This window comes from Monodelphis domestica, chromosome 2 (assembly GCF_027887165.1).
Source record: "Monodelphis domestica isolate mMonDom1 chromosome 2, mMonDom1.pri, whole genome shotgun sequence".
Classification (NCBI taxonomy): Eukaryota; Metazoa; Chordata; class Mammalia; order Didelphimorphia; family Didelphidae; genus Monodelphis; species Monodelphis domestica.
The window spans coordinates 99,603,382-99,621,900 of record NC_077228.1 but is presented as its reverse complement, the minus strand read 5'-3'; the positions used below and the strand labels follow the sequence as shown (position 1 = coordinate 99,621,900).

General features: G+C 33.9%; 1 protein-coding gene across 1 annotated transcript in view; it reads left to right on the top strand.

The window, feature by feature from the left end:
• The window catches only part of ZBTB41 (zinc finger and BTB domain containing 41), a 65,759-nt gene that overhangs the window by 34,707 nt on the left and 12,533 nt on the right, over positions 1 to 18,519 (top strand). Inside the window, exons 6-9 of the mRNA XM_001367611.4 lie at positions 9,207 to 9,336; positions 13,515 to 13,610; positions 15,928 to 16,034; positions 17,359 to 17,464. Coding sequence (XP_001367648.1) covers positions 9,207 to 9,336; positions 13,515 to 13,610; positions 15,928 to 16,034; positions 17,359 to 17,464 — 439 coding nt within the window. The remainder of the gene's footprint in view (positions 1 to 9,206; positions 9,337 to 13,514; positions 13,611 to 15,927; positions 16,035 to 17,358; positions 17,465 to 18,519) is intronic.

Here is an 18,519-nt window from a genome sequence, read left to right as displayed (position 1 = left end):
ATATTTCTAGTATGTGAAGGAAATCATTGAGGGGACTTGGTCATGAGGATAGAATCAAAACTTTGATGCCCTCTATAGTTAGTCAGAATGAAAAAGAAGATAAGAGACCAGGAGACAGGGAGCAGAGTGGATTTCCCCTGAACTGCCTCCCTAGGTGATCCAGGCAAAATAGAAAGCCACAGTTGGCTCCTAAGATGTGACATATGAGAGTCGGTGAGCAGAGAAAAAGTTTGATAAACTGAGGCAAGAGGATTTCTGTATCTTCTCCTCCATGTTTGATGTTGGCTGGACTTCTGCATGAGTAAGTAGAGGGTCCACATGGCGGCCACAGAACAGCAAGTCAAATGGAACAGCAAGGAAAGTAATCTATATCTCTCTTTCCCCCCTCCCCCATCCTTTTCTCCTATTCCTTTCTAATTGAATAAAATTATTAGATTTATGGCATTTCATAATTTTGCCTCTTACACTAGGAATTTTATTGTACTATTTCATGAAATATAATGCTTAGACTATTTATACATGGGTGAAGGATCTAGTTTGATTCAAATTCCTTTGATCCTTCAGTCATAGCAAAACAGTTTTCTCTCAGTAAATGCAATGTTTTAAATGTTTACCATGGACATTTTCAAATATTGGATTTTATTATCATTTTGTACCTTTTGGTGAGTAATTTCTTAAAATCCACATGCATTCATTTATTTTGTTGGAATTTTTCTCTTGTTTATTTCATTAAAAATTCCTTTTACTTCTCTGAAGAACAACTTTTTGGGGGTAAGGGGACATAGAAGAGCATAGCATATTCCGTACCTAGAGAAAGTAACATCAGAACTATAGATAATTCTCTCGGATTGTATAAAGAAAATACAGTCCTACTGTTAGTGTATAGGGCCTGGCCTTAACACAGACTCTTAATCTGATAAATAAGGTTGGATTAAAATGAGTAAATTTTTAAAAAGGGATAAAGACTTATTGTGATGCCAGGGATGCCCAAGGCATAAATCCAGAAGAGAATAACTTCAAAAGAAACAAGCAAAGATTAAAAGTAAGACAAAGCTTGACCCTCTAAGAAATGAAATGAGATGTTTTAAATTAAAAATATCATGAATAAAATGAGAGCATGAGAGGAAAAAATTTAGAAAATTATTGAGAGCTTTAGAGGAAAGATTTGAAAAGAAAGTGAACTGCTAGCATGAGAAATACAAAATCTAACCCAAGTAACAGATGTTATGAAAATTTGAATGGATCAAACAATAGTTAATGACTTTGGGACAAGAATAAATATTAAAATAAAAAGTTTGAAAAAATAGAAGAAAAAATAAGATTTATCAAAAAACAATTGATATGGAAAATACATTATTCAGTCATTTCAGTTATGTCTGACTCTTCATAACCCTATTTTGGGTTTTCTTGGCAATTATTGGAGTAGTTTGCAATTTCCTTTTCCAGCTTATTTTACAGATGACAAAACTGAGGCAAACAGGATTAAGTGACTTGCCTGGGGTCACAGAGGTGGTTAGTATCTGAGGATGAATTTGAACTAGGGTCTTCCTGATGCCTTCTCTGAAGCTCTATCTACTGTGCTTCCTAGAAAAGAGATTAAGGAAGAGGAATGGATATATGAGAATAAAAGGGCAAAGTAAAAATAAAGTCCACCTATCACCTCTTGAAGGAAACCCCTAAATGAAAAGTTCCAAGAACTGCATAGCCAAAATTAAGAACTAGGAATATATAGAAAAAGTACTGCAAGTATCCAGAACGAGTTTGAGTGCCAAGAAGCTATATGATCAGTATTAGATAAAACTTAGCAGCTATCTCTGCAAAAAATGGGGGAGAGCATGGACTATAATATTTCAAAAGGTCAAAAAGACTTAAAACAAAAAAAAATTATTGCTTACTGGGGTAAGTAGAAACATAAAAAGTAAACACGAATAAAAAATGAATTAGAGAAGGATGAAGTTTATATAGTATTTGCATTCTAAAGGGGATGTGTGGTGATAAAAAATATTCTTTCAGAACTTTAATGACATGAGGGGTCTAGGGGACAACTGGTTAACATTAAGGACCCTAGGAGCAGTTTGTTTTAATGATCTTAAAAAAAGAAAGGGAAGGAAAAAAGGATACCCCACGGAAGAATAGAGTGGAGAAGTATTTCATATAATTGGAGAGTAGGAGTAAAAATAAATGCAAAAGAGGAAACAGTGAGGAGAATAGGTGAACCTGGAACCTCACTTTCATGTGAATTGGGCAGAGGGTAGAAAACAGTGAAGAAATGCATTCACCTCAAAAGGAAAATAAGAAAAAAGGAAGGGGTGTAAAAATGGAGATTTGAACCCCGGACTTCAATCCCCAGAAGTCCTTGCTCTAGTTCCCGAGATGCCCTCTAATCTCACTGAGATTTCCACCTGGGCGAGATCAAAATTTCTATTTAACTGGCTGTAAAAGTCTACTGATCTCTCTTCCTACTTCTGCTTCCAAGCAGATGCATCTCTCATGATGTAAACAGTGAAATTGAATGGGCCTTTTGGCCCTCCTAGGCACGTGCTTTCTTACTTGTATTTTTTTTAATTCTTAATCTTTAATAAACCTCATAAAATATAATACTTCTAGCAGAGAAACTAGTTTTTATCTGCTACAGTTTGGCTTACCACTTCGGGAAAACGAAATACCCTCAATCGTCTGATCTTTTAAGTTCAGTCTTTAATAGCTAGTGCCTAGTTTGTTTTTTAAGCCACGTTTCTCCAAGATGCTTTTTTAGAAAACCATCTTGATCAGCTCCAGCCTTCACTCCGGCCGTCCCACCAGCCTGACTCGGCTACTGTTGCTTGTAATCTGGACCTGTTTTAATCGCTCCTGCTCCGCTGCCCCACCCTCCCTGCTGCTGCCTGCCTGTTTCTGTGACACACACCACCGTGGCCCCTGCTCCTGGTCTTTTGCTCACCTGGCCCAGCTGATTCTCGCACCTCTGGCCTCCGACCCAGATGGCTCATCACCCAGGCTGCTGGTAGCAGACCCAATTTCTTCAGGACTCATTTCTATCAGCTGGTAAAAAGTGGGAGTAATTTTCCCTTAGGCTACTATTAGCCTCCAGGTGGACTGGGGGCAGGGAATCACAGGAGGGGAGAAAGAAAGGAAAAGAAGGAAGAGACTTTTCCAAATAGGAACTTACAAGCATGGGGTATTTAAAAGGATATCTTTTAACTATATTGATAATTTCATTTACTTCACCTGTGTGCCAGGGGAAAAAAATCAGCTTCCTGCAACTCTTTAGCCAACTTTGAAATTCCGAAAATCCACTCTTACTATGGGGAGGAAACTCAGGGGCTCGATGAATTGAGAGCCAGGCCTGGAGATGGGAGGTCCTCAGTTGAAATCTGGCCTCAGATACTTCTCAGCTGTGAGGCCCTGGATGGGTCAATTAAACCCCATTGCCTAACCATGACCATTCTCCTACCTTTTGACAATAGGCATATAAATGGATAAAAATCCTAGGAACTTTAAAGAGACCCAAGGTTATATTTTCAAGGCATTTCAGACTCCAGTGTTTTATTAAAATCTCTGTATTCTATTGCATTTTACTCTTTGTTTTGTTTATGGTTTAACTTTGTGATTTTAAGTTCATATATCACTGCATTCAATGCTATTCTGTTACACTGAATCATTTTAATGTACTGAGTTTTAACTACTGTTAAATTCTGTTGCTTTTCCCCTATAACCATACTGAAAAAGCATTGAGTAAGCCCATATGAAAAACAGCTTTTCTATTTTTGACTTTGTAGAGGATAGATGGACTCCATCAGAAAATTGCTATAATTGTATAACAACCTTTGGAAAAATTACTGTGCTAAATATCTCAATTGATTTTAAGGGTTCTTTAGACATGATTTTTAGAATTTTTTTTAACAATCTCTGGTCATTTTTGCCTGCCCTTAACACGAGGTGTAAGGCCCATTTTAACAGCTGAAATGTGAAATGAAATACATTTTATAACCCCAACCTTCCCACATTTCTAAAAATGTGACTGGAAGTTGGGCAGTTAATCCCAGGGCATGTACCCCTAAAAAGCCTCCAAAAAAGGAGCATCTCTCATTTATACTCTTCAGCTCATTTTACTTCCACCATAATGATCTCTAGATTTCTTGATGATGTTCTAAAACCCAAAATGAGTTTTACTTTGTTTAAAAAGATATTCACCAAAGTTGAAAGATTTGCTATGATTGTAAAAAAATTGTGACAAATATCCATCAGTTCATAGGCTTTTAAAATGCCTTACAGCAACTCGTATAAATATGATAGTGTGTGTGTTTGCTATTGTAATTAATTGGGCTATTGAGAATTTTGGGGATATTGAAACCACATATTTGTACTACTGCTCAATTCATATACTTGCACTCACAGTGGATCATGACCAGATATGAAGAGGAAATGGATCTCATTTTTGGTGAGAAATCCTTGCATTCTATATTTTCTTAGCTGACACAGTGTGCCGATGATTATAAGCTACATTTTTATTTTTAAAACTCTTATTTTTCTTGCATGTGCAATATACTATTTCAGTCTTATTTTATTTTTTCTCTCCTTTTTTATATTTGAAGCACATGTCACCAGTATTAAGATTTTCTTTAATTTTTTTTTATTTTGCAGTAATATAAGTTTAAGATACATTTGCTAATGCATGCCCCAAAGGGCTTGAGACTATAAAAATGATGCCACTAATTATTTTTAAAATAATTATGGGACTTTGCTTAATACTTCTGTCTGATTCCAGGACAAGATATACACAAAAGAGCCATTGCATAGGGCCAAAGAAAAACCAGTCCAGGACAGATTGATGCACTTCCAAGCCAATACAAAGGTCTTGAACCTAGTGTGAAGACTTGAGGTTGCTATGTTTAACATTTGTTATGCCATAGGCCTTCCTTGGGTCCACACTCACTCTGAAAATACAGACGAGTATCCCCAAATTTGGCTCCTACTTGACTCCTATAATCTGGTCCCTTTTTCTATCTTTTATAGTGTGGTAACTTTCTGTAGTCCTGGCTACTGATTGAGTAAATGCTTCATTGCTTAGATCATTTTAAGTAGGCCCTGATTCAAGGACCTGTTATAGATTTATTTTTCCTTGACTTAGAATTTTTACACATAAGACTTTGATAGTCTATATTTTCATCCAGTAATTTTTTTATTTGGATTTTTCTGATGTCTTTTTAATTTCTCTTGCCAATTGATTTATATACCTCATAACTCAGCCATGCATCCCTAAGTGATCCTGTATTTTTCAATCACCCTCAAGATGGGAAAATGTAAAAAATATTATTATTTAAATTGCAAAGTTTAAATTCCTTTTAAGAAGAATTTTAGGTAAAGAAAGATGCTACCTCTCTGAATCCAGAAACTGAACAGTTGGAGAAGATACAATGAAGAAGCCTCCAGACCATAAGCTGCACAAGATCAAGAATGAACTTTGGATGTGGTTGATTGAACATTTATTTGTATCTATACTTTCATGCCAAAGGGGACTGCTCCCTAACTGGCTTTTTGTCAATGCGTCTCACAATTATTGGTTTGTTTGGTTTTTTTTTTCTCTTATCCTCAAATTATTATAATCCTTAAGTTGATTATGTTTTCATGATCCTTGTGGGGAAAAAATTTTTTTCCCCACAAGGATCATACGGAGAAATATAAAAATGGAGATTTGAACCCCGGACTTCAATCCCCAGAAGTCCTTGCTCTAGTTCCCAAGATGCCCTCTAATCTCACTGAGATTTCCACCTGGGCGAGATCAAAATTTCTATTTAACTGGCTGTAAAAGTCTATTGAGCTCTCCTCCTACTTCCGCTTCCAAGCAGACGCGTCTCTCATGATGTAAATGAAATTGAATGGGCCTTTTGGTGCTCCTAGGCACTTGCTTTCTTACTTGTATTTTCATTAATTCTTAATCTTTAATAAACCTCATAAAATATAATACTTCTAGCAGAGAAACTAATTTTTATCTGCTACAGGGGGAAAGTAAAAGAGAAGGGAGAGCATAAGCATTTATAAAGTCCCTAGTATGTGGCAGAAACTGTGTTACATGCTTTAAGGATTTTTCATTTGACCGTACAACATGACAAGTAGAAAGTGTTACACTTCATAACTGTGTAACCTTGGGGAAGTCATTTAACCTCAATTACCTAGGAACCTCTTCTGCCTTGGAATTAATACTTTGTATTGAGTCTAAGACAAAAGATAAGCTTTTTTTATTATTATTAATTATATTATATTATATTAATTATATTAATTAATTATAACAGAACAAGCCATAAGCTTAAAGAAGATCACGAGATGGGTTTAACAGAAAAGAAAGCATATTTTTGGACTTGTCTAATATAGAAATTTGTTTTGCCTGACTATGCATGTTTGTTACAAAGGTTTTTGTTTTGTTTTTTTGTTGGAGGTTTTTGTATTAAAGGGAGGTGACAGAGCCTAGAAATATGAGGTCCTGAGTTCAAATGTGACTTAGCTACTTCTAGATTTGTAACCCTGGGCAAGTCACTTAACCTCCAATAGTCATATAGGTGAGAAGGAGGAAAAATAAATGCTTGTTCATTACAATTTAATAATTTTTTTAAGTTCTTTATAGCCATGCTGATCTTTATATTTTTAGTCTTATACTTCACTTTCCTCCTTATATTTTATGATCTAGCAACAGCTACATTCTTGCTATTTCTTCCACATGATAGTTTCCCTTTTTTTCAATGGATCTGTCTCATACCTGGACTGCTCTCTCTCTCTCTTTTCACTCTGCTTTATGAATCCCCTGACTTTTTTAAAGACTTGGCTCAGATCTCATGTTTTATAAGATACTTTTCCAGATCTTCTCCATCACATTCTTCCCATCTTGCTCACCTCAACTTCAATTCCTGCCTTCCCTTGAAGAGATTATTACCTTGTTATTTGTATGTATCCTGTAGACACAAAGCTGTTTGTGTGTCGACTTCCACTTTAGAATATGAGCTCATTAAGGGTGGTAAAGCAGCTTTTATCAGTTTATATTTCATTGTATTCCTTTTTAGAGCTTTATATCCTCCACATCTAATCCTGTTAGATACTCAGTATTGTAATCGTGGTAGAATTAATAGTAAGGAATAATTCTAACTATTAATTCATTGAATAACTGTGTATGAAAATTAATAATTATATTTTTAGTAAAAACAATAAGAATTCCCTTTGGGCCTTACAAAATACCTTTGTCAAGGAGAGTTTGAACATACCTTTTGTATCCTGGAATATATCCTGACTTCATGAGAATGTGGTATCTCATTTGATTTTGAAACTATAGAATAATCTTGACTATTTTTATTTTCACCATATATGGAACAGTGGCTACATAATCTGTCCCCATAAAAAGACAAAGAAAAAAATCTTACCTTCTGAAATTATGGTTTTCCCCCTTTCAAGGGAAGAAAGATGCAGTGGACTACCCTCTTCTGTTCTGGAGGGAGTTTGTATAATTTGATTCTTTTGAATAAAGTATAAGTACTTATCAGTATCTCAGTGAGCTCAGAAACTCATTCCCAATAATTTTCCTTTGTGAGAGGGGACCTCATTTTTTACCTTTCTTTATATCTTGTACTTAGCAAAGTGCTTGGCACATAGTGAATGCTTCTGCACTATAGAATACTACTCCATACAATTTATACTCTGGATACAGTTTCTAATTATAATATAGTCTTTTTGGTTTTTTAAGGGTATTCGCAGCATCTGACACAGTATGTGACATATTGTAAATTTATAATGATTATTGATTGATTATTGGTAATAACTCTTGAAATTTACCTGAATATTTATATATATGTATATATTTTTACTAATTATACATAATAACAAATTTCCACACAAATTTTCCTAAGTTATATGATCAAACTTCTATCCCTCCCTTCTTTTCTTCCCTTCACTATCCCAGTGCTGGCAGATGATTCAATATGGATTATATATATATATCTTCATGCTAAACATAATTCTTTATTGTTTGTTTCTCTCTCTCTCTCTCTACATATATATATATATAAATAACATAAACCCAATTAAATAATTTTAAAATTGCATACTTTCGTCTTAATTCTGACTAGCAGTTTTTTCTCTGTAGGTAGATATCATTCTTTGTCATAAGTTCGTCAGGATTGACCTGGATCATTGCATTGCGAATGATAGCCAAGTCTGTCACAGTTGATCATTTCACAATTTTTTCCTAGTTCTACTTATTTCTCTCTGCAGACCATCCATGAAAGTTTGGCCAGCTTCCTGAAATCATCTTGTTCATCATTCCTTTACAGCAACTATAATATTCCATCAACATCATATACCACAATTTATTCAACCATTCCCTAGTTGATGGACATCCCTTTAATTTCCAATTCTTTGTGACCACAAAAAAAGAGCTACTATAAATATTTTTGTATGAGTAGGTCCTCCTTTCTTATCTAAATATTTTAAAATCATCATCTAGATATTTTTCCAAACAAAAAAGTTTTAAATAAATATTGAAATTGTAACCTAGTAATTGAGACTATAAGGATTAAAAATTATGAGACTGGTTGTAGTTTAACAACTCTATTAAATCTAAAGGTGGAGGAGGTGGAAGGAGAGGGAAAGGTAGGTACTTAGCTGGCTAAACTGTGGCCACCATTGTGGGCCTCCTCACTACTCCACCACAGATTTAGTCCTAAACATCGACACCATGCCAAAGTCCCCCACTACCTTGGAGCCTTACCTTATAAAGTCTTTTCTCCTCCCATAGACTCTCACTCATCACATCTCAGGAGCCAATCACAGTCTCTCAATTTGCCTAGGAAATTGCTCTACTCTATCATGAGATTCTTGACTTTATTGCTTCCTGTCTTGTGGCCCTTAACTTCCCTTGGTGGTGGCTCATCTATCTTAATTTACTCCCTGGTATTTGGCCTCCAGGTAACATGAAGAAAGTGACATGGGAGAGAGAGAAATTTACTTTAGAAAATATTTTTTATTTTCTTAAAGCTAGAATAGGGCATTACATTGCAATTCTTTGAAAATATTAATTTCCTTTATATGTCAATATTAGCTGTAGAGCCTTTTGTGTTTTCTATTCTCTCCTCTGTTCTACCTCTCCCTTTCCCCATAAAAAGATTAATCTATTTTTGTATGTTTTCATTTAACTTGTATAAATAAACTTTACTCTCTTTGTTTAGGTCCATTTCCATGTGATATCTGTGGTCGCCAGTTTAATGACACTGGAAATCTGAAACGACACATAGAATGTACTCATGGTGGAAAGAGAAAATGGACTTGTTTCATCTGTGGAAAATCAGTAAGAGAAAGGTGAGGTATCATCTAGAGACCTCACTCCAAATTGAAAGGCTAATCAGAAAAATATAGTTGATGATTTTTTTTAATGACAGATAATGATAAATTGGAAAACATTTGTAGAAGGTTAGATCAAGTGAGAGCACTGGCTGAAGGAACTGGTATTGTTCAGCCTGGAGGAAAGCAAACTTATGGGATATATGATAGCTAGTTTTAAGTTTCTCTTCCAGCTGATATTCTGTCTTAATGTTGGACAGAATAATCAGCTGAAAGATAAACTTTAAACTTTCTTTTTTATCACAGAAGGCATTGCCAACAGCAGCATGTGGAAATTGCAAAGGCTAATTTAGAGTTGATGTAAGGAAAAAAGCATACAAATAAAGCTGTGCAAAAATAGGATTTCTAGTGTTAGGAGGTAGTAGATTGCCCCTTAATGAATGAAAAAAGCATTTATTAAGCATTCTCGTTATGCCATGTACTGTTCTTTTTCACTGTCTTAAAGCTACAGTTGAATAATCACCATGGATATGTTGTAGAAAGGGATTCTTATTTGAGGTATATATTGGAGTAGGTTTTGGAGATCCCTTAGAACTGAAATTCTGTGATTAGCTCATAAGTATGTATGCATATTATACTGAAAACACTTTGTTTTGATAGAAGAATTTTTATTTGTTATTAGGACTACAACTACTGGAAAGGTACCTCAGAAGTCATCTAGTCCAACCCCTTTATTTGACAGATGAGGAAACTGAGGCCTACAGAAATTTAAGAGACTTGTTCAAGGTCACAGGTAGTGTCAGGGGTGGGATTTGAACCCAAGTCCTTTTAATTCCAGAGTCAGTGTTCTTTCAAGTGTTCCATGGTGCCTTCCCTACTATTATTAGTCATACAATCTAAAGTAAAAGTAATAAAAATAAATCTCTGAATTTATCCTACAAGTCAGTGATAAAGTATTGTATCCCAGGCTTTAGAGTTGGAAGGGAATTTAGAGATTATCTAGTCTATTCTTTATTTAACAGGTGAGGAAAGAAAATCAGAGAAAGTAATTATTCTACCTCAATAATAGGATTTGATTTGCAACTTCCATGTGATGCGAAGTGAGTTACATTTTTGTTGTTTCCATTCAAATGTTACTATGCCTTTTTTAACAGCACCATCTGCTGGCAGTTTTTTCTTCAATTCATAACACTGCTTTTCAGACATACTGGATATGAGATAGAAATAAGAGTGATAACATAACAATATGGTTTAAGTAATACTTTTCCAAAAGTTTTCCAAAAATTTACAATCCTAATGTATTTTCAATTTACCTACAGACTGTGTTCTATCTAAGAGAAGCCCCTACCTCATTAGTAACAGAGCAACAAGATAAAGTAGCTTCCTAGAAACACATGGCCTTAATCACCTACGTAGTTTAGAATTCCTAAAATTTCTGTGATTAAATGACATATAGAGGAAATATTTATTTATTGAATACTTATTGTGATGAAGAATGACACTGGTCTAAACTGAATTGCTTAACTCCTGCACCATGATTTAGTTTGACTTTTCTTAGCTTCAATTGGGTTTAGCCCTGTTTGCACATAGTTTCAAACTTTTTTTTTGATGGAATGGAAAAAGCTCTGACTGATGAAAAGACAAAGTTTGTTGACTGTGACTATAAAAGATAAAGACTGTAATTATGTGGCAGTAATAATAATAACATTTATGTAGTACCTACTGTGTACCAGTTACTCTACAAAACACTTCTTACAAATATCTTATTTGATTCTTGTAACCACCCTGCTAGATAGGGGCTGTTATTATCCCCATTTTACAGATGAAGAAACTGAGGCAAATAGAGTTTTTGGTATCAGACCTGTTATGGAAGACTCTCCTATTCAAATACAGGTTGGACTAGGTAACATTTGGGGTCACTTAAAACTCTGAGATTCTGTGATTGGTTCTTTGCTGCTTACGGGTTTAGGAAAACCTTTTTTTATAACATTGTTAAGGATAAAGAATGGTTAGGTAGTGCTACTGATTGCATTAAGGAATATTTTTATTGTTATTTAATTGTGCAGTTGTGTCCAACTTTTCATGACCTTGTGAACCATATTGTCAATGAAATTTTCTTGGCTAAGATATTGGAGTGGTTTACCATTTTCTTCTCTAGTGGATTAAGTCAAAAAAAGGTTAAATGATTTGCCCAGGGTCACATAATAAATGTTTGAAGTTGGATTTGAACTTAGGTTTTTCTGTCTCTAGGTCCATCCACTGAGCCACCTAATTGCCTTTTATTAAATAATATACTGTCTTTATATACTGAAACAAACAAATCAGTACACTGTAATTTTGGAAATTCACGCTATAATTTCAGAAAGGACCAATTATCTTGGTTCTTCTTAATTGTTTTTTTTTCTCAATAACTCCTTCCCCTCACCCCTCCTGAATCATTATACCTCTACATTATATCTCTATTACTTTTTAAGTATAGATTACTTATATTTTCTATGTCTGTGGAAAGAAAACAGGATAATAGCATTATTTGACTCCCTTGTTTTTTCTTGCTCATTATTGACTTTTATACTTTATTCATAAAGTTCTTAACCACATAATTACAAAGCAATTTTTAATTGACACTAATTGTTTAGTACTTTAAGCATCTGTTATTTTGTTGGTGTTAATTTGGACTCCATCAGGGTCTTCATGAGTTACTTTGACTGGAAAAAATTCATCATTTAGTGACTATTCATAACTGGTGATAATTTTATTGCTCCTGGCCAAAATATTTATTAAATGCTTACTTAATTGTGGGGAAGAAAAAAAATAGTACTGAAATATACTCTGCAGTTTTAGGCTCAAGTTTGCAAAAAAACCAAAAAATTTAACATGAATTGATATTGAAGACATTTCTGGCTTGGAAAGAAGTTCAAACTAGCAAATTCCCCCATACTTCCTGACTTCCTTTACCATCTGAAGAAAATTTTCCCCATAGATACCAAGGTGTGCTAGAGTGAGCTCATAATGGATTTGGAATGCTGATCATTACGTTTTCAGTGTGAACTTGATTTACTGTTTTGTTGATTATCTAAAGAAAGTGATGGAACAATTATTATTAATGCAGATTAATGCATGATACACAAAAAGTGTGTGTATCATGCATTTTCACTGTTAAACATTTATCGACATATTCCTATACCCCAGTAACATTTGTAGAAATCTTAAGGAAAAAAGATTGCAATATATAAAAATACAGTTTGGGCTAATCTAGAATTGTTGAGTAACCTAGTTACCATCTGATAGCTTCTGAATTAAACCTGGAGTAGTACTTTCCCTCTCATCATTATCTTAATCCTTTTTTAATATAAAGAATAGATGACAGCTACCTACTACTGGGTCTTCACAGTGATACATAGACCACATATAGACAGACCATAGTTAAGTTTTATCATCCATAATCCATTTTCCTTAAGAAAACATTTTTGTCTTTCCTTGGTCTATCACCTACTTTTCCAAAGTGCTTTTCCAAGTATTTATTTCATACTATTTCCAATTCTACTAAAAAGGAGGGTTTAAAACATACATATATATATATATATATAGTGTGTGTGTGTGTGTGTGTGTGTGTGTTTACACTCTAAATAAATGGCCTTAAGAAGACTGGCTTAAAATCTGTTGTTAGAACTATCTAAGTCTTTCTATCTTTGCATATTTAGAGTCCATTCTGTCTTGTCAAATTGCCAAAATCATTAAGGTGCTGAATGAAATTATTTAAGGAGCTCAGTAAGACCTGAACAGATGTTTCCATTTGTTGGTACATCTTCAACTGTAACCTCCCAGGTCTTATGGTAGTTACCTCAGTTGGGTGCACAAAGCACACATTGGTAATAACAAAACTAATATTTCCAATAATAGACAGAAGTAGAATTGATTATTCATTTTATTGCCTGTCTCATTTAATTTTACTTTAATATATCTTTATGAATATAAAATTGCTTACATATGTTATGAATGTTAACATTTGTAATAAGTAATATGAGAGAATAATTGGTTACTAGTTTTAATTCTTCAGCTTTCTCTTAATACCATTGAGGTCCTAAACTGTTTATACCAAGATACTGTTTCCTTGAGCTTTAATTTATAAAGCAAAGATTTATTTAAACAACAGGATTAAATAGTATTAAATGATGATGCATTATTTTTTAATACAGAACTACCTTAAAAGAACATCTGAGGATTCATAGTGGTGAAAAACCTCATCTCTGTAGTATTTGTGGACAGAGTTTTCGCCATGGGAGCTCATATAGGTAAGGTAAAGCCAACTATTCATGTATAAATAATAAAGTGAAATTGTCACCAGTCTGTATAGTGTGTGTGTGTATACATATGTGTACATTATATATCTTTTTATTGTTTTAGTACTAATTGCAACAAAAACCTTTTCTTGAGCACTGTATAGGATATAACTGTCCTAGGTATCTACACAGATTTACAAAGGCGCATTGGCCTTCTGTTTCTTACTTGTATAACTGTTGATATTATAACTATCCTTAGATAAATATAATTTGTGAGATATTTTCACATCAGTAAGAGCCTACTGTGCTCTCAGTGCTTTTCTTGGTAAATTATACTTAATGTATATGTGCAGAGAGAGAGAGAGAATACCCACATATACATATACCTATGTGTGTGTATACATAGTTAATAAAGCTATTTTTATGTACAATGAACTCATTAGATCTATGTAGGAGTTTCCACTTTGTTTTTCTCTGATTCTGGTTGTTTTATAGATAATGTACATTCTAGGAAATATCCTCCATTCTCTTAATTTCATAAAATTGTGCCATGCATAGTCATAATCCATCTGCCTTTTTTATGAGGCTAATCACTTACTATATTTACAGTTTATTTCTATGAGAGATTTTGAGGGGAGTAGAGAGATGGTGATAAACAGGTAGAAGATGATGAAAATGAACACATAATCTTTGCTTTACTAATACTGTTTTAAGAATTTTAAACCAGAATTTTTAAATTGTTTCTTATATATTATCTATGAATTTCATCCATTTTAAGGTTTTAAGGTTAATAAAAATGATATGGTCTGTTCATCCATTTACTCAATTGTTTTTATGCTCTGAGTAGCAAATATATATATATATAATAGCTATTTATCTAATAGGAATTAGTGTTTTGTTTTTTCCTTCCATAAATGACCCTTGTTTGTAACTTGGAGATGATTTTTTCAGATTTTCTAAAATAAGCCATATGATTTGTAAGGGGGTGGGGCAGAGTTTTCATAACAATAAATACTTGGGGAGAGACAGGAATACATGGACTAGTATGATGACAGAAGAAACATAAAATATCCATTTAAAAAATCAATCTTTTTTTTAAAGTGTAAATACTAGTAAAAAATTCTAGTATGTTATTAGTTACTATTATGATGTGTTTAACTACTAGTTTTAAAAGGAAAAGGAATGATAATTTCCTATATTATCAAAAGAAATGTTAACCCCAGAATTTTTTAACTTTACTGTTTGGCTTGTATTAAACTAAAAAACCTCTTATATTTACTGATTCTGAGCCCTAAGCTTATTCTTTCATTATTCAATCCTTCTACTTGTAAGAGTTAAAATAATGATTTGACTAAAATATAAGAGAATGTGGTCACCAAAATTATAGCTCAAGTCAAAAATGACTTTTCAGCAGCTTTATTTACAAAATGGAGGGAAAGAGAAATGTGAAAGAGGGCAGAGTGAGAAGTCTGGCTTATCACTCTGAATATTTGCTCCAGTCCCTGGCTCTACTTCGGCAGGGCTCCATAAGCCCCAACTGGACAGGCCCAGAGGTAAATTAAGCAAGAATTTCACCCATGCGGCCTCCTCTGAGAGGGAGGCCTATCTGGTGTTAATCTCTCTAGAAGTCAGGAAAGGAAGTTCAGCTTTTTCCACTCACCAATCCAAAGTCCAAGGAGAGAAGGTCCTAGAGCAGTCTTACCAAATGCTAGAGTCCCAGGTCCACGGTGAAGTAGATGATCCTCCACCAGCCTTTGTAGCCTCAAAAAAAATCTCAACTACTGACTCACAGGAAGTTGCAGCCACTTTTAAACACCCTTATTTTCATCACTTCCTGTGCCTTCCTCCACTTTATGGGGACCAAATGCAGTCTATAACTTTGCTTAGAATTGCCCAGAGGAGAGTCAGTTGTTTCTGAGTTGTCACCCACTTTAGCACATGGGTTGCAGACCTCCCCACTTAATCATTAAGTAAGCTGTATACACTTCCAATGATAAAATTTAAAAGTAGGTGAAGGGAGAGTTATTTCCATCTTCACATACTTCTCACAATCCCCAGATCTCATAGTAAGGAATAGCCATTTTAAAAAGCTTGGTGGGAGGGGAAAAGTGTTAAAATATTGGATGAAACATGTAGGGAAATAAATAGTAACTTTGTATTCAGTTGTGTGGGTAGTGGGGAGAATACCATGAATCATTAATACAAAGCTGATAATACATGTATATATTTAAAGGAAGCCTTTATATTACTATGTTATATTTATATATATGTGTATATTTTTACTCTCACACCAGTATAAATTCCTCTTAATATTCATCTTTATATTTAGACTTCATTTGCGAGTCCATCATGATGATAAGAGATATGAATGTGATGAATGTGGAAAAACATTTATTCGTCATGATCATCTTACAAAACATAAAAAAATACATTCAGGTAGGCAGTATCTTGTAATAATAATTTTTTAACACTTTATAAGGCAAATAGAAGGGAAATTATATTGTGATTATGTATTTGTATTGACTACTTTTCATTATTTAACTCATATTGAAGATGTTTTGAATATAGACCATCTATTTGAAATGATATTTTGTATTTAGAAAAAAATCTACATTCTTATGCTATTTCATATTCTTCATACTTAGTGAAATACCTGGAATTTGTGATACTTTAGGTGGAAAGGGCAAGAGTCTATTTTACACTTTTGTTATGTTGAAGGGATAATTGATTTCTAGAGAAATGGGGAGGAGGGTAAGGTATTCGAGATTTTCATGTCATGGCAAGTGTTGAAACCCTCTCTGTAAAAGGGTTCTTTTGTAGTAACCCTGATCAATTTCAGATCTTCACACTGTATTTATAATTTTCAAACTCTGGGGATTTCTCTCGTATTTTCCTCTCAGATTGATGTTCAGGAAGTGCTAAGAGAGCCAACTCTGTGCGCACAGTAATGGGAGAGAGCCAACTATGAGCACAGTAGAACAGGTGATTATTATTATTATAAACATAATGTAAATGTCAAATATGCTATAATCAATAGTTATTCCTCAGAACATTTCTATGAGGTAGGTTGCTATTGTTGTTATCACCACTTATCAGAGATGCTAAGGAACTGGTGATTTCTTCATGCATTTATAGTGGCAGCCCTAGGATTCAGTTTCTAAATTCTTAATGGTATCTTGTGCATTTGGGTCAGGCATGAGTTTTGAAAATCATTATGCCTTAAAATAATGGGAAGGCAAAAATATCTAGAGTTTACTTTGTATTTTGGCTCATTGGGAATGTAAGAAATCCCCAAGGGTGAAAAATCATTTTAAAATTAGAATACAAAGATCTGAAAATGTTCAGGTCCCCATTTTAAATAATATAGTTTTTTCTTATAGCATTTAATTTACATTTTGTAGTTCTTGATAACTCGAAAAATATCCATGGTGGGGAAAACTGAGTTTTGAAGTAATCTCAGTTATCTTGCTCCATTACTTTAAAAGGTGATATTTGAAGTCTCCAACAAGAGGCTGCACCTTCTTCTCCAAGTTGGGAGAAGACTCATAACCAGGAAAATAAGCATAAATTCTTTGAAGAAAGAAGTTTGGGTGAGGAGTAGAAGGGAGTATATCCCAAAATAAAAGGTGGATGAAATTCTGATGCTTTATTTAGTTCCTGGTATCTTTCTCATTAACATTGTGATTTTTAAATATTTCTGAGTGAATTAGAATGTTTATTGTATTCTAATTATGATTTTTGTCTGGCTCCTTATTTCAAGGTGAAAAAGCTCATCAATGTGAAGAATGTGGAAAATGTTTTGGCCGAAGGGATCATCTCACTGTTCATTATAAAAGTGTTCACCTTGGTGAGAAAGTGTGGCAAAAGTAAGTAAAAATCTTCAGCTTTTCATAGGTTAGTTATTAATTTTGGTTATTTAGTGACTAATTATCTAGTTGAAATTTTATTCTTTCTTAAAAACTTAGATTAAATGACACCTTCTTCATGATGTCTGCCCTACTTTCTCGATCCTTCACCTAAAAGTGATCCATCCCTTCATATCTTTCATGCTACTCCAACCTTTCCTATGTATTAATCATTTGAATATTATAGTTATTTGCCTGTTTCAACCACCCTGTTAGATTTTAAGTCTTTGGTTATATTGTCTACTATTAGGTCATGCCTCTGTAGTTACCACATCTTTCTATTCAAACTTTTCTTTTGAATTCTAAATCCAATGATCACCAAATGCCTAATAGACATCACCACCTCAACATCCTATGGTACAATACAAGTGTTGAATTTTTCATTCAGAAGGCCTGGGTTTATATCCTACCTCTGATACTTGTCCACAGTCACATAGTGAGTTACTTGATTTTTCTAAACCTCAGTTTTCTCATCTTTCAAAAAGAAATAATATATCTATAACACCTACCTTTTGGGATTGTCAGGAGGCTCTAAAGAAATTTTATAAGCACATTTAACTGGTATGCATCTAGATATACATATGTTGTTTGTAGAGTTTCGTTTTCTGACCATCATGTTAAACTCAGCAAGTCCAAAATGGAATTACACCATTATTCAACTTAAACTATTAAACCATTTCAGTTGAATGCACTACCTGATCCTTGTGCCACCCAAGTTCTTAACCTCAGAGTCATTCTTGCATCTTAGGTTCAGTCAGTTCCAAAACCCCTCCTTTTTATATTTATAATAACTTTTTCATCCTTTCCCTTCTCTCTGCACTTAGGGCTACCCTGATCACTTTCCAATCTGTACCTCACAATTGTCAAATAATTTTCCTAAGGTACAATTCTGATCATGTAATTTCCATGCTCTAAAATCTAAGATATACATTCATCAGCCTGGTGTTGAAAGCTTTCCCAAATCAGACTTCAGCTTCTCTTTAGATACTTATCTCATTTTACTTCCTATTACATAT